Below are 15336 nucleotides of genomic sequence, written 5' to 3' on the forward strand. Positions count from 1 at the left end.
CAGCTGGTATCTATCTGTAATGGAGCGGCCAGCGCAGTCACCAGATCTCAGCCCCATGGAGCTGTTGTGGGAGCAGCTTGACCGTATGGTGCAAAAAGTGCCCATCAAGCCAAACCAACTTTTGGAGGGGCTTCTGGAAGCATGGGGGGAAATTTCTCCAGATTACCTCAGCAAATTAACGGCTAGAATGCCAAAGGTCTGCAATCTTGGAATTGCTGCAAAGGTACCATTCTTTGACAAAAGCAAAGTTTGAATGAGAAAATTATTATTTTAAATCAAAATCTTTTTTTCGAACCTTGTCAATGTCCGGACGAGATTTTACATTCATTTGGCAACTCATTGGATTAATAAAAGTATGAGTTATCATGGAAAACACAAAATTGTCTGGGTGATCCTAAACACTTTTGAACGGTAGTGTAGGCTTGTGCGCATTATATAGGATCACGTATGTAGACACTGCTCTGTTATGAGATTATGTATGCAGACCCCTGCCTGTTATATGTGACCATGTATGTAAAATCTGCCATGTGATTAGATCATATATGGAGAGTTAAGTCGGTTACGAGATCGTGTACGTCTGGCCTGTCCTACAAGATCGCATAAGTCTGGCCCTTCCTATGAGGTTTGCACACGTCTGGCCTTTCCTACGAGGTTCGCAAATGCCTGGCCCCTCCTACGAGGTTCGCAAATGCCTGGCCCCTCCTACGAGGTTCGCAAATGCCTGGCCCCTCCTACGAGGTTCGCAAATGCCTGGCCCCTCCTACGAGGTTCGCAAACATCTGGCCCCTCCTACGAGGTTCACAAATACCTGGCCCCTCCTACGAGGTTCGCAAATGCCTGGCCCCTCTTACGAGGTTTGCATACTCCTGACCCCTCATACAAGGTCGCGTACGTCTGGCCCCTCCTACTAAATCGCATACAAGATCTAGTATGTTCTATAATTGGAGATCATTTGTGTAACCTTTTTTTTACCCTTTCCTTCCATTTTGTGTCTTTGCAGCTTTTCCGTGAAGTTCGAATCATGAAGGGACTGAACCACCCAAATATTGGTGAGTGTAGACCCCACGAGGCGCAGCCTCCGCTTTCCTCTCCCTTCCATCGCTCACTCTCCTGTCTCTTCCTTACAGTGAAACTGTTTGAAGTGATTGAGACGGAGAAGACGCTCTACCTGATTATGGAGTACGCCAGTGGAGGTGCGCGAACTCTTCTATTCCCTCCTCCCATTGATTCTCCCGATCCTCGCTTTCATCTAATCGTCTTCCTCCTCCTTCAGGTGAAGTGTTTGATTACCTGGTGTCTCATGGTCGGATGAAGGAGAAGGAAGCTCGTGCCAAATTTCGTCAGGTAAGCGGAGTCTCCCCCTCCGTCTCTACTCTGACAACTGATGTGTTTCCACTGAGTGGCCACTTCAGTACACAGCTATCCCGTAGAGCGCTGGATTCCTGGTGGCACAGATTTCACTCGGCGATGAGGTCGTTCTGCGGGAATATCAGCCCGTGCAGACTGGATCATTCGGTGGAGGTGCTGACATGCTCTCAACGACTCCTTCTACTGCTCTATAGAAATAACGTCAGGAGACAGTAATGGCCGAGGAAGTGCGGAAAACTCATCGTCGTGTTTTTTTTAAGCAATAACTATGCGATCACTACGGCATTGTCTTTCTGCCATGGGGGAAACAGCCGCCATTAAGGGAGGAATGGTCACTATACTTACATCAACCATGGAAATGTTATCATCGGCTCTGTGCTAAGGAATTCTTCACATCTTCTTCTGATCCTTTCACAGAACGTTTCTTCACATCCTCCTCTGATCCTTTCACAGAACGTTTCTTCACATCCTCCTCTGATCCTTTCACGGAACGTTTCTTCACATCCTCCTCTGATCCTTTCACCAGAACGTTCCTTCACATCCTCCTCTGATCCTTTCACCAGAACAATTCTATATACCCTCTTTTGATCACTTTCTGTGACTGCTTATTTCCATGTACCTGACCTTGGATGCTTTTCCTCTCACCCCTTTTCGTAGACTTCTCTAGCACCAGGCCCCATTCAAGGCCGCTCTGACCTCGTGATTTTACCACTTGCTGTGGTAAACTAAGGATGGGATTTCATACTGCACCCCGGAGTCACGTATGGGAAGGTCCAGTCGTTGTACAGATGGTGGCCACTTTGTGTATTTCAGCCCTACGTGGATTGCCACCTTTATTTAGCTCCTCTCCTCCTTGGTACAAGGAGGAGGTCAGTGATGTTCACATGCCCTAATAGAATATATGTAGGAGTTTTTATCCCTTAGCCTTACTTTCTGATTGTTGGGAGTCCGACCATTCACATTCTGGGAGACTGCCATCCCTGACAGTCCCAGAGACAATGAATGTAATGGACATGTTCATGCTCGACCTCTGCTCCATTCAGAGTTTTCGGGATGGCTGGTGGTCCCAGCAGTCTGACCCCCAATAGATCAATAGATTGTCTGCTTTCTTGTTGAGGAATAACTACAAAACTTTACACAATTCTTTTAATGAGACGCCTTTTACATTTTAGACATGGTCATATGATGCGGCCAGCAGCAGCGCCAAAGCTCTGCCCACCTTGATGGCAAGTTGCCGCACAATTTTGTTGCCAAATCCTGTATCAATTCGGCCCCCATGGAGGGCGCAGCTGCATCTGTACTGTGGCCCTACTACAGTCCTAGGTGGTCCTGGCTTTCCCTCCACAGCCATGGGCAGTCTGTGGTTAGCACGTTTGTTTGCTATTTGCTAACAACTACCTACGATGCTAACAGAGCATCTGATTCCGGCAAACTGGGCACTACATGAGCTGACCAAGGACTATCCTATAAGCCTGAAGGCTGCAAGTGGTGCCAGGGCCGCGATGCACTGACTTCTCTAGAGCTTCTCGTTGTGCATCACTCCTCCTGGGCCACAGTGATGTATGGCAGTCTGGTGTATCCGGTAATGGTGACCATATGCCTCATCTCTTTTTACAGATTGTATCCGCCGTCCACTACTGTCACCAGAAGAACATCGTTCATCGAGATCTCAAGGTGAGAAGCTTTCCTAGGCCCCAGGTCTGCTGCGGTTGCCTCCACTTTTGTATCATGTCCTTCTCCTCCCGCTTGCTCTTTCAGGCTGAGAATCTCCTACTCGACTCTGAGGCCAATATAAAGATTGCAGACTTTGGGTTTAGTAATGAATTTACTCCTGGAGGAAAACTGGACACGTTCTGTGGGAGCCCCCCATATGCCGCTCCTGAATTATTTCAGGGCAAGAGGTACAATGGTCCTGAGGTGGATGTGTGGAGCCTGGGGGTCATCCTCTACACGCTGGTCAGTGGGTCCTTGCCATTTGATGGACAGAATCTTAAGGTAAGCCTTTGTGATTTGTCCATGAGGTCAACTGTAGGGGGAGAATGAAGGAAAAACGGCAAGTGGAAGCAAAGCGTCCCCTGTCTCCTGGTGAGCGGCTCCATCAGCCCTGCTCATTGGTCTCCTGGTGAGCGGCTCCATCGGCGCTGCTCTTTGGTCTCCTGGTGAGCGGCTCCATCAGCGCTGCTCTTTGGTCTCCTGGTGAGCGGCTCCATCAGTGCTGTTCTTTGGTCTCCTGGTGAGCGGCTCCATCAGCACTGCTCTTTGGTCTCCTGGGGAGCGGCTCCATCAGCGCTGCTCTTTGGTCTCCTGGTGAGTGGCTCCATCAGCACTGCTCTTTGGTCTCCTGGTGTGTGGCTCTATGACTCTGCTCGTTGGGGTCCAGATCGTGCAACTTCACTCATTAGTTTATTGGGGTGCGGCTCATGTGAGACTGCTCGTTAGTATCCTGGGGTGCGGCTCTTGGGACCCTGCTCGTTTGTCTCTTGGAGTGATGCTCCCATGATGCTTCTCATTGGTTTCCTTGGGACCCCACTCATTAATTTATTGGGGTGTGACTCCTGTGAAGCTGTTTTTAGTCTACAGGGGCGCAGCTCCCGCTGCTCGTTGGTCTCGTGGAGTGAAGCTGTCATGATGCAGTTCATTGGGGTCCTGGAGTGCGGCTCTTGTGATTCCATTGTCTGATCCTCTGGAGCTCGGGCCCTCGGATGCTGATCATTGGTGTCTTTGAGATGTGGGTCCTTTGATTCTCTTGCTTGGTCTTCTGAAGTTCAAGACCTTGGTTGGTGTTCATTGGTCTCCTGGGGTTCAAGTCCCCAGATGATGTTCATTGGTCTCTTCAGGAACGGTCCTCAGATGCTGTTCCCTGCTTTCTTTGCGTGCGGGTTTTCGGATGCTGATCTTCGGTCTTTTGGAGTGCGGGTCCTCCTAATTAATTGCTTGGTCTTCTGTAGTGCGAGACCTCAGTTGGTGTTCATTGGTCTACTGTTGGTTCAGGTCCTCAGATGCTGTTCTTTGATTTCTTGTGATGCGTGTCCATAATTGGTTTCCTCGGATACTGTTAGTTGGTCTTTTGGGGTGTGGGTCCTCGAATTCTGATCGTTGGTCTGCTAGGAGGTGGGTACTCGGATGCTGATTGAAGGTCTCCAGTGGTGTAGATACTAAGATGCTGTTAGTTGGTCTCTTGGGGTGCGGGTCCTCGGATGCTGTTAGTTGGTCTCTTGGGGTGTAGGTCCTCATATGCTGATCGTTAGTCTCCTGGGGTGTAGGTCCTCATATGCTGATCGTTAGTCTCCTTAGGTTTGGGTCCTCGATTGCTGATCGTTGGCTCTTGGGGTGCGGATCCTCGGATACTGTTCTTTAGTCTCTCGGGTGTGGGTTTTCAGATGCTCTTCTTTGGCCTCTTGGGTTGCTGATCCTCAGATGCTCAACCTTGGATTCCTGGGGTGCAGGTGCTCGTATGCTGTTCTTTGGTTGCTTGGGATGCAGGTCCTCAGATGCTGTTAGTTGGTCTCCTGGGGTGCGGATCCTCGATTGCTGATCGTTGTTTCCTGGGGTGCGAATCCTTGGATGCTGCTCATTGTTCTTGGGATGCTGGTCCTCAGATGCTTATCGTTGTCTCTTGGAGTGCGGGTCCTCAGATTCTAATCATTGTCTTTTGGGTTGCGGGTCCTTAGATGCTGATCGTTTACAGAGGTGCTGTTCTTTGATTTCTTGGGGTGCGGGACGACAGATACCGTACTTTTCTTTGATCTCTTGGGCAGCGGGTCCTCAGATGCTGATCGTTGGTCTCCTGGGGTGTGAGTCCTCGAATGCTGTTCTTTGGTCTCTTGGGGTGCAGGTCCTCAGATGCTGATTGTTGGTCTCCTGGGGTGCAGGTCCTCAGATGCTGATTGTTGGTCTCCTGGGGTGCAGGTCCTCAGATGCTGTTCTTTGGTCTCCTGGGGTGCAGGTCCTCGAGTGCTGTTCTTTGGTCTCTTGGGGTGCAGGTCTTCAGATGCTGATCGTTGGTCTCCTGGGGTGCAGGTCCTCAGATGCTGATTGTTGGTCTCCTGGGGTGCAGGTCCTCAGATACTGTTCTTTGGTCTCCTGGGGTGCAGGTCCTCGAGTGCTGTTCTTTGGTCTCTTGGGGTGCAGGTCTTCAGATGCTGATCGTTGGTCTCCTGGGGTGCAGGTCCTCAGATGCTGATTGTTGGTCTCCTGGGGTGCAGGTCCTCAGATACTGTTCTTTGGTCTCCTGGGGTGCAGGTCCTCGATTGCTGTTCTTTGGTGTCTTGGAGTGCAGCTCCTCAGATGCTTATCATTTGTCTCCTGGGGTGCGGGTCCTCAGAAGCTGATTGTTGTTCTCTTGGGTGCAGCTCATTAGTTCCCTGGTGTGCGGCTCCCAGGATGTTGTTTCTGATGGATGAATGAAGCTGTCCAGACTATAATGTTTTTTCTTCTTCTGTTCTGCAGGAGCTGAGGGAACGCGTCCTTCGTGGTAAATACAGGGTTCCGTTCTACATGAGCACAGACTGTGAGAGTGTCCTGCGCAGGTTCCTGGTGCTGAACCCCACCAAACGCTGCACCCTAGAGGTGACCACACCACTTCCGCTTCTTATCCCAATCATGTCCTTGTTTAACCATCGATATCCTGACTCTTTTTCTCTCTCTTTTTTTTTTTTTTTTTAGCAAATAATGAATGATAAATGGATGAATATCGGGTTTGATAGTGATGATCTGAAGCCATACAAGGAGCCGGAGGAAGATCACGCTGATCCCAAGCGCATTGGTGAGGGCGACACACCCGGATACTGTCCATAACATGTCTCCTGTTCCCTTACTAATCACCCACAGTGACACTGGACTACTCCTCCCAATCTTGTCTAGTGAAATCATTAAATGTAATGGCTTCCGCTCTATCTGCCCATAGGAGAGCCCCAGACCCCTAGGCCTTTCTGTGGGTGGCTGATTTATTGCATCCCTGGCAGGGGGTCCCCAGGGTCCATTCCCAGTCCAGCCCTGTCCATGTATGTGTGTGTCAGTCGTTCGAGTGTCTCCTCGTCTTCCTCAGAGATTATGCTGGAGATGGGATATTCCAGGGAGGAGATCAAAGACGCTTTAAACTCTAATAAGTACAATGAAGTGATGGCGACCTACCTGCTGCTGGGGCGGAAAGCCGAGGTGAGACCAGCCACAGGCGCAGTCCTGACATCGCCAGCCGAGGCCTGGTGAGACGGCGCTGACATCTCCCCTCTGTGTCCTGCAGAATGAAGGGGGCGAGTCTCGCTCAGACAGCACTCTTTCACTGTCTCGGACCCGAGTCACCTCCGATGTCACCAATGGTGCCACCAAGTCATCATCAACCTCCCACAGTAAGAACCAGCGAGGCTACCAAAGGCAGAGGAGGCACAGCGACTTCTGTGAGTACCCCCACCATTCAGGCATGGCCACCAAGATCCACCTAGAGACCCAGAGGAGAGACAGGAGAAAATGTCACTGACACTCGGGGCACAGGATGATGACACTGACACTCGGGGTACAGGATAATGACACTGACACTGGGGGTACAGGATAATGACACCGACACTCGGGGTACAGGATAATGACCCTGAAACTCGGGGTACAGGATAATTACACGGATACTAAGGGTACAAGATAATGACACTGACACTCGGGGTACATGATAATGATACTGACACTCGGGGTACAGGATAATTACACGGATACTAAGGGTACAAGATAATGACACTGACACTCGGGGTACATGATAATGACACTGACACTCAGGGTACAGGAGGATAATGACACTGACACTCGGGGTACAGGAGGATAATGACACTGACACTCGGGGTACAGGAGGATAATGACACACTCGGGGTACAGAAGGATAATGACACTGACACTCAGGGTACAGGAGGATAATGACACTGACACTCAGGGTACAGGAGGATAATGACACTGACACTCGGGTTATGAGATAATGACACTGACTCTCGGGGTACAGGATAATGACACTGACACTCGGGGTACATGATAATGACACTGACACTCGGGGTACAGGATAATTACACGGATACTAAGGGTACAAGATAATGACACTGACACTCAGGGTACAGGAGGATAATGACACTGACACTCGGGGTACAGGAGGATAATGACACTGACACTCGGGGTACAGGATAATGACTGACATTGGGGGTACAGGATAATGACACTGACACTCAGGGTACAGGAGGATAATGACACTGACACTCAGGGTACAGGAGGATAATGACACTGACACTCGGGGTACAGGAGGATAATGACACTGACACTCGGGGTACAGGATGATGACACTGACATTGGGGGTACAGGATAATGACACTGACACTCGGGGTACGGGATAATGACGCTGACACTCGGGGTACAGGATACCGACACTGACACTCGGGGTACAGGATAATGACACTGACACTCGGGGTACAGGATAATGACACTGACACTCGGGGTACAGGATAATGACACTGACACTCGGGGTACAGGATAATGACACTGACACTTGGGTTACGGGATAATGACACTGACACTCGGGGTACAGGATAATGACACTGACACTTGGGTTACGGGATAATGACACTGACACTCGGGGTACAGGATACCGGCACTGACACTCAGGGTACAGGACACTGACACTCAGGGTACGGGATAATGACGCTGACACTCGGGGTACAGGATACTGACACTTGGGTCGTCGGATCACAGCTGCCATGTTACGTGGGTGGGCTTCCCTATGATGATGTCCTCTTTCCTTGGTAGGTGGTCCTGCACCCACTCCCTCTCAAGCCAAGCGCAGTCCTCCTGGGGCAGTTGATGACGGCACAGTTGGGGAGCGTCTTGCCCCCAGGAGGGGCAGTGGATCTGTGAGTGGGGGTAGCCGGCCTCCCCCTCCCTCCAGCCCTATGGTTAGCCACGCTCACAACCCAAACAAGGCGGAAATTCCAGAGCCGCGCAAAGAGGCTCCACCCACAACTGTAAGGCTCGGTTTTTGCTCACTTCCCACCATTTTCAAGAACTCTGCTTGCTGCCAAGAGCCGAAAACCTGCCTTGATCTGATCCAAGTTATGGTTTGCTACAATGTGTCAGTTCGGGATCCAGCTCTTCATGGATTGCGTAGACACATTGTAATAAACCTTCAGCTGTGAGAAGGTTGGGGCAGGTTCTCGGGCTCCGGCATGTGCTGATTTCTATCTGTCTGACAGATGAACACTCCTCCGGGTGTTATGGGCCGCAGGAACACGTATGTGTGCACAGACCGCCACGCTTCAGAGCGCCACTCCTTGCTCCACAATGGAAAGGAGAACAGGTAGGTGTTGGGCTGGCGGGACGTGACCGGATGACGCTGCCCCCTCTGACCCCCAGCTCTGTCTTGTCACTCAGCTCCACTCCTTCTCGACCACCCGCACCGTCACCCTCAACGCAGAGCATTGCAGAGCGCAGCAGCCTCTCCCGAGGATCCAATGTCCGCAGCACTTTCCATGGCGGCCACGTCAGAGATCGGAGGGGTCAGAATCCACCTCCCAGCTCGCCCACACACCCCCACGAGGGGCTAAACCAGAGCCGATCCCGAGCCACCTCCAACCTGTTCAGCAAGCTGACCTCCAAACTGACCCGCAGGTAAGGCAGAATATGGGGGGATCGGGAGACCCTGACAGACCGACCCCGACAAAGTAGGTGACGAGTGAGTTTAGATGTAGGTATGATGCCCATCTGGCTGCACTCAGATGCGTTTTACCTGCTGGGTTCAGTTGCAGTGTACCCACTAAACTCAGTTGAGTTGTTCCAGTTGCTCTCAGTTCCAGTGTACACGTTGCAGTCCATTGTATTGTAGCTGTTGCTTTCAATTACATTGTATTCACTGCTCTCAGTTGCGTTGATCCTGCTGCACTCAGTTGCGTTGTACCTGCTGCACTCAGTTGCATTGTACCTACGGCACTCAGTTGCAATATACATGCTGCACTTAGATGAATTGTACCCACTCACTCAGTTGCAATATACCTGCTGCACTTAGATGAATTGTACCCACTGCACTCAGTTACATTGTACATTGTACACTCTGCACTCCGTTGCATTGTTTCTGCTGCACTCAGATGCATTTTGCCCACAGCACTGTTACGTTGTACACGCTGCACTCAGTATCTGCTGCTCTCAGTTGCATTGTACCTGCTGCGCTCAGTTGCGTTGTATCCGCTGCGCTCAGATGCATTGTTCACTCAGTTGTGCTGTACATGCTGCTCTCTGTTGCATTGTACTTGTTGTACTCAGTTGAGTTGTTCCAGTTACTCTCAGTTCCAGTGTACACGTTGCACTCCATTGTATTTTAGCAGCTGCTTTCAGTTACATTGTATTCACTGCTGTCAGTTGCATTGTATCTGCTGTGCTCAGTTGCATTGTACCCACTGTGCTCAGTTGCGTTGTACCTGCTGCACTCAGATGCATTGTACCCGCTGCACTCAATTATATTGTGTACTCTGCACTCAGTTGCATTGTATCTGCTGCTCTCCTTTGCTTTGTACCTGCTGCACTCATTTGCGTTCTAACTGCTACGCTCAGTTGCGTTGCACCCACTTCGCTCAGTTGTATTGTACCCACTGTGCTCAGATGCGTTGTACCTGCTGCACTCAGTTGCGTTGTACCCGCTGCTCTCCGTTCTGTTTTACTCAGTTGCTCTGTATTCGTTGCTCTCGGTTGTATTGTACCCACTACGCTCAGTTGCTCTGTACCATCTGCGCTTAGTTGCGTAGTACCCACTGTGTTCAGATGTGTTGTACCTGCTTTACTCAGTTGCACTGGACCCGCTGTTCTCAGTTGCGTTGTACCCGCTGCGCACAGATGTGATGGACCCTCTGCACTCAATTGCATTGTACCTGCTGCCCTCAGTTGCTTTGTACCCGCTATGCTCAGTAGCATTGTACCTTCTGCACTCAGTTGCACTGTACCAGTTGCACTGTACACGCTGTGCTCAGTTGCGTTGGACCCACTGTGCTCAGTTGCACTGTACAGGCAGTGTTTAGATGCGTTGTACCCGCTTTGCTCAGTTGCACTGCACCCGCCGTTCTCAGTGGCGTTGTACCCGCTGCGCTCAGTTGCATTGTACCTGCTGCTCTTAGTTCTAATATACCTGCTGTAATCAGTTGCTTTGTATCCACTGCGCTCAGTTGCATTGTACACTCTGCGCTCAGTTGCGTTGCATCCGCTGCTCTCAGTTGCTCAGTAACTGTTGCGCTCACTTGCGTTTTACCCGCTACCCTCAGTTGCTCTGTACCCTCGTACCCTAGTACCTGTTGTGCTCAGATGCATTGTGCCCACTATGCTCAGTTGGACTGTACCCGCTGCACTCAGTTGTGTTGTACCCGCTACGCTCGGTTGCACTGTACCTGTTGTCTCAGTTGCATTGTATTTGCTGCACTCAGTTGCACTGTACCAGTTGCGTTGTACCCTCTGTGCTCAGATGCACTGTATCCATTGCTCTCAGTTCTAGTGTACCTGCTGTGCTCAGTTGTGTTGTACTCTCTGCACTCAGCCGCACTGTACCCGCTGCGCTCAGTTGTTCAGTTGCATTGTTCCAGCTGCTCTCAGTTGCGTTGTATCCGCTGCGCTCAGTTGCGTTGTACCTGCTGTGCTGCGATGCCTTAGACCCTCTGCAGTCAATTGTATTGTACCCGCTATGCTCAGTTGCACTGTACCCGTTGCTCTCAGTTCTAGTGTACCTGCTGCGTTCAGTTGCGTTGTACCCGTTGTGCTCAGTTGCCTTGTACCCACTGCTCTCAGTTGCATTGTATTTTCTGCGCTCAGTTGCATTGTGCCCTATGTGCTCAGTTGCACTGTACCAGTTGCGTTGTACCCTCAGTGCTCAGATGCACTGTACCCGATGCGCTCAGTTGCGTTGTACCCACTGCGCTCAGTTACATTGTACCTGCTCCGCTCAGTTGCTCTGTACCCTCCGCGCTTAGTTGCGTAGTACCCATTGTGCTCAGATGAGTTGTACCCACTATGCTTAGTTGGACTGCACCCACTGTGCTCAACTGTGTTGTATCCGCTGTGTTCATTTGCACTGTACCCACTGCGCTCAGTTGCGTTGTACCCGCTATGCTCAGTTGCACTGTTCCCGCTGTGCTCAGTTGTGTTGTACCAGCTGTGCTCAGTTGCGCTATACCCGCTGTGCTCAGTTGCGTTGTACCTGATGCGCTCAGTTGCGTTGTACCTGCTGCGCTCAGTTGCGTTGTAACTGCTGCGCTCAATTGTACTGTACTCACTGCGCACAGTTGCACTGTTCTTGCTGTGCTCAGTTGCATTGTACCCACTGTGCTCAGTTGTGTTGTACCTGCTGCGCTCAGTTATACTGTACTCACTGCGCTCAGTTATACTGTACTCACTGCGCTCAGTTGTACATGCTGCACTCAGTTGCACTGTTCCTGATGTGCTCAGTTACGTTGTACCCGCTGCGCTCAGTTGTCTTGTACCTGCTACGCTCAGTTGCGTTGTACCTGCTGTGCTCAGTTGCGTTGTACCTGCTGCGCTCAGTTGTGTTGTTCACCCTGTGCTCAGTTGTGTTGTACCTGCTGCGCTCAGTTGCGTTGTGCCTGCTGTGCTCAGTTGTGTTGTTCCCGCTGTGCTCAGTTGTGTTGTACCTGCTGTGCTTAGTTGCGTTGTGCCTGCTGCGCTCAGTTGTGTTGTACCTGCTGTGCTCAGTTGCGTTGTGCCTGCTGCGCTCAGTTGCGTTGTACCTGCTGTGCTCAGTTGCGTTGTACCTGCTGCGCTCAGTTGTGTTGTTCCCGCTGTGCTCAGTTGTGTTGTACCTGCTGTGCTCAGTTGCGTTATGCCTGCTGCGCTCAGTTGCGTTGTACCTGCTGTGCTCAGTTGCGTTGTGCCTGCTGCACTCAGTTGCGTTGTACCCGCTGTGCTCAGTTGCGTTGTGCCTGCTGCGCTCAGTTGTGTTGTTCCCGCTGTGCTCAGTTGCGTTGTACCTGCTGTGCTCAGTTGCGTTGTGCCTGCTGCGCTCAGTTGCGTTGTACCTGCTGTGCTCAGTTGCGTTGTGCCTGCTGCGCTCGGTTGCGTTGTACCTGCTGCGCTCAGTTGTGTTGTTCCCGCTGTGCTCAGTTGTGTTGTACCTGCTGTGCTCAGTTGCGTTGTGCCTGCTGCGCTCAGTTGCGTTGTACCTGCTGCGCTCAGTTGTGTTGTTCCCGCTGTGCTCAGTTGCGTTGTTCCTGCTGTGCTCAGTTGTGTTGTTCCCGCTGTGCTCAGTTGCGTTGTGCCTGCTGCGCTCAGTTGTGTTGTTCCCGCTGTGCTCAGTTGCGTTGTGCCTGCTGCGCTCAGTTGCGTTGTACCCGCTGTGCTCAGTTGTGTTGTTCCCGCTGTGCTCAGTTGCGTTGTGCCTGCTGCGCTCAGTTGTGTTGTTCCCGCTGTGCTCAGTTGCGTTGTGCCTGCTGCGCTCAGTTGCGTTGTGCCTGCTGCGCTCAGTTGTGTTGTTCCCGCTGTGCTCAGTTGTGTTGTACCTGTTGCGCTCAGTTGCATTGAGTCCTCTGTATCTGTGGATGGGTAACACAGTTGAGGACACCAGTGGACTGTAGTTTTTATTGCTCTACTTTCTGCTGTCCTCCTTTCCTATCACCCGTCTTCTCATAGTTTTTCTCCCCCTCTGTCTTTCTTCCCTTTCTCTTTCTGGCTTCCTCGCCAGGGTCGCTCTTGACCCCTCTAAGAGACAGGCGTCTCACCGCTGTGTGTCTGGAGTGTCTCTCCCTCAGGACAGCAAGATCAGTAAGTGTCTCCCTATCCCCCTAATAACCTTTACCCGTGGGCGAGTCGTCAGTGTGATGGTCACCGTTGTGCTGCAGCCATGGCCATGGGATGTGCGGCTGAAAACTTGCTGAAGGTTGTAGTGATTGTTTCCGGCCACTTTATAGTGACTGTGTGATGGGCGGTGAGGAAGGGAAGTCAGCTCTGTGCCAGGTATTCATGATGAGGAAGGTATAGGCCTGTGTGTGGGCCGATACCGCCTGGTCTTTTGGTCAGCGCTGGATCTGGTCCTTACAGGTATTAGTGGTGTACGGCCTTGTGGTCAGCGCCGAGTCTGGTCCTTAAAGGTACTAGTGGTGTCCGGCCTTGTTGTCAGCGCTGAGTCTGGTCCTTACAGGCATTAGTGGTGTCAGGCCTTGTGGTCAGCGCTGAGTCTGGTCCTTACAGGTATTAGTGGTGTCCGGCCTTGTGGTTAGTGCGGGGTCTGGTCCATACAGGCATTAGTGGTGTCCGGCTTTGTGGTCAGTGCCTGGTCTGGTCCATACAGGTGTTAATGATGTCCAGCTTTGTGGTCAGCGCCGGGTCTGGTCCTTACAGATACTAGTGGTGTCCGGCTTTGTGGTCAGCGCCAGGTCTGGTCCTTACAGGCATTAGTGGTGTCCGGCTTTGTGGTCACCGCCGGGTCTGGTCCTTACAGGCATTAGTGGTGTCCGGCCTTGTGGTCAGCGCCGGGTCTAGTCCTTACAGGTATTACAGGTGTCCGGCCTTGTGGTTAGCGCCTGGTCTGGTCCTTACAGGTATTAGTGGTGTCCAGCCTTGTGGTTAGTGCCGGGTCTGGTCCTTACAGGTATTAGTGGTGTCCGGCCTTGTGGTTAGTGCCGGGTCTGGTCCTTACAGGTATTAGTGGTGTCCGCCCTTGTGGTTAGTGCCGGGTCTGGTCCTTACAGGTATTAGTGGTGTCCGGCCCTGTGGTTAGTGCCGGGTATGGTCCTTACAGGTATTAGTGGTGTCCGACCCTGTGGTCAGCGCCGGGTATGGTCCTTACATGTATTAGTGGTGTCCGGCCTTGTGGTTAGTGCCGGGTCTGGTCCTTACAGGTATTAGTGGTGTCCGGCCTTGTGGTCAGCGCCGGGTATGGTCCTTACATTTATTAGTGGTGTCAGGCCTTGTGGTCAGCGCTGAGTCAGGTCCTTACAGGTATTAGTGGTGTCCGGCTTTGTGGTCAGCGCTGAGTCTGGTCCATACAGGTACATGACCGCCTTTATTTCCTGCTTCATGACACTTCTACCACCGTCGCCTCCCCACACCATTACATGACACCCCTCCACTACCTCCCTTCATCCACATAATGCCAAATAACACCTCCTCCCTGCACCATTTCACTAACACACCTCCTCCTCCTTGCACCATTATATCACACCTCCTCCTCCTCCCTGCACCATTATACTATCTCACCTCCTCCCTGCACCATTATACTATCACACCTCCTCCCTGCACCATTATACTATCACACCTCCTCCTCCCTGCACCATTATACTATCACACCTCCTCCTCTTCCCTGCACCATTATCTTATCACACCTCCTCCTCCCTGCACCATTATACTATCACACCTCCTCCTCTTCTCTGCACCATTATAGTATCACACCTCCTCCTCTTCCCTGCACCATTATCTTATCACATCTCCTCCTCCCTGCACCATTATACTATCACACCACCTCCTCCTCCTCCTCCTCACTGAACCATTATACTATCTTACCTCCTACTCTACCCTGCACCATTATACTATCTTACCTCCTCCTCTTCCCTGCACCATTATACTATTTTGCCTCCTCCTCTTCCCTGCACCATTATACTATCTCACCTCCTCCTCTTCCCTGCACCATTATAGTAGCACACCTCCTCCTCCCTGCACTATTATAGCATCACACCTCCTCCTCCTCCCTGCACCATTATAGTATCACACCTCCTCCTCTTCCCTGCACCATTATAGTATCACACCTCCTCCTCTTCCCTGCACCATTATAGTATCACACCACCTCCTCCTCCCTGCATCATTATAGTATCACACCTCCTCCTCCTCCCTGCACCATTATAGTATAACACCTCCTCCTCCCTCCTGCACCATTATAGTATCACACCTCCTCCTCTACCCTGCACCATTATAGTATCACACCTCCTCCTCCCTGCACCATTATACTATCACACCACCTCCTCCTCC

At 51.5% G+C, this 15336-nt stretch overlaps 1 protein-coding gene across 4 annotated transcripts in view; it reads left to right on the top strand.

The window, feature by feature from the left end:
- Nucleotides 1–15336, top strand: part of MARK4 (microtubule affinity regulating kinase 4) — a 36061-nt gene that overhangs the window by 13007 nt on the left and 7718 nt on the right. Inside the window, exons 4-16 of one of the 4 annotated variants that reach the window (XM_077286369.1) lie at nt 1001–1049; nt 1128–1193; nt 1274–1344; nt 2986–3042; nt 3127–3363; nt 5818–5937; nt 6034–6133; nt 6416–6525; nt 6611–6764; nt 8140–8354; nt 8583–8686; nt 8743–8997; nt 13058–13137. In XM_077286369.1, coding sequence (XP_077142484.1) covers nt 1001–1049; nt 1128–1193; nt 1274–1344; nt 2986–3042; nt 3127–3363; nt 5818–5937; nt 6034–6133; nt 6416–6525; nt 6611–6764; nt 8140–8354; nt 8583–8686; nt 8743–8997; nt 13058–13137 — 1618 coding nt within the window. The remainder of the gene's footprint in view (nt 1–1000; nt 1050–1127; nt 1194–1273; nt 1345–2985; nt 3043–3126; nt 3364–5817; nt 5938–6033; nt 6134–6415; nt 6526–6610; nt 6765–8139; nt 8355–8582; nt 8687–8742; nt 8998–13057; nt 13138–15336) is intronic. The other 3 variants (XM_077286371.1, XM_077286367.1, XM_077286368.1) reach the window with 3 other exon arrangements.

This window comes from Ranitomeya variabilis, chromosome 2 (genome assembly GCF_051348905.1).
Source record: "Ranitomeya variabilis isolate aRanVar5 chromosome 2, aRanVar5.hap1, whole genome shotgun sequence".
Taxonomy (NCBI): Eukaryota; Metazoa; Chordata; class Amphibia; order Anura; family Dendrobatidae; genus Ranitomeya; species Ranitomeya variabilis.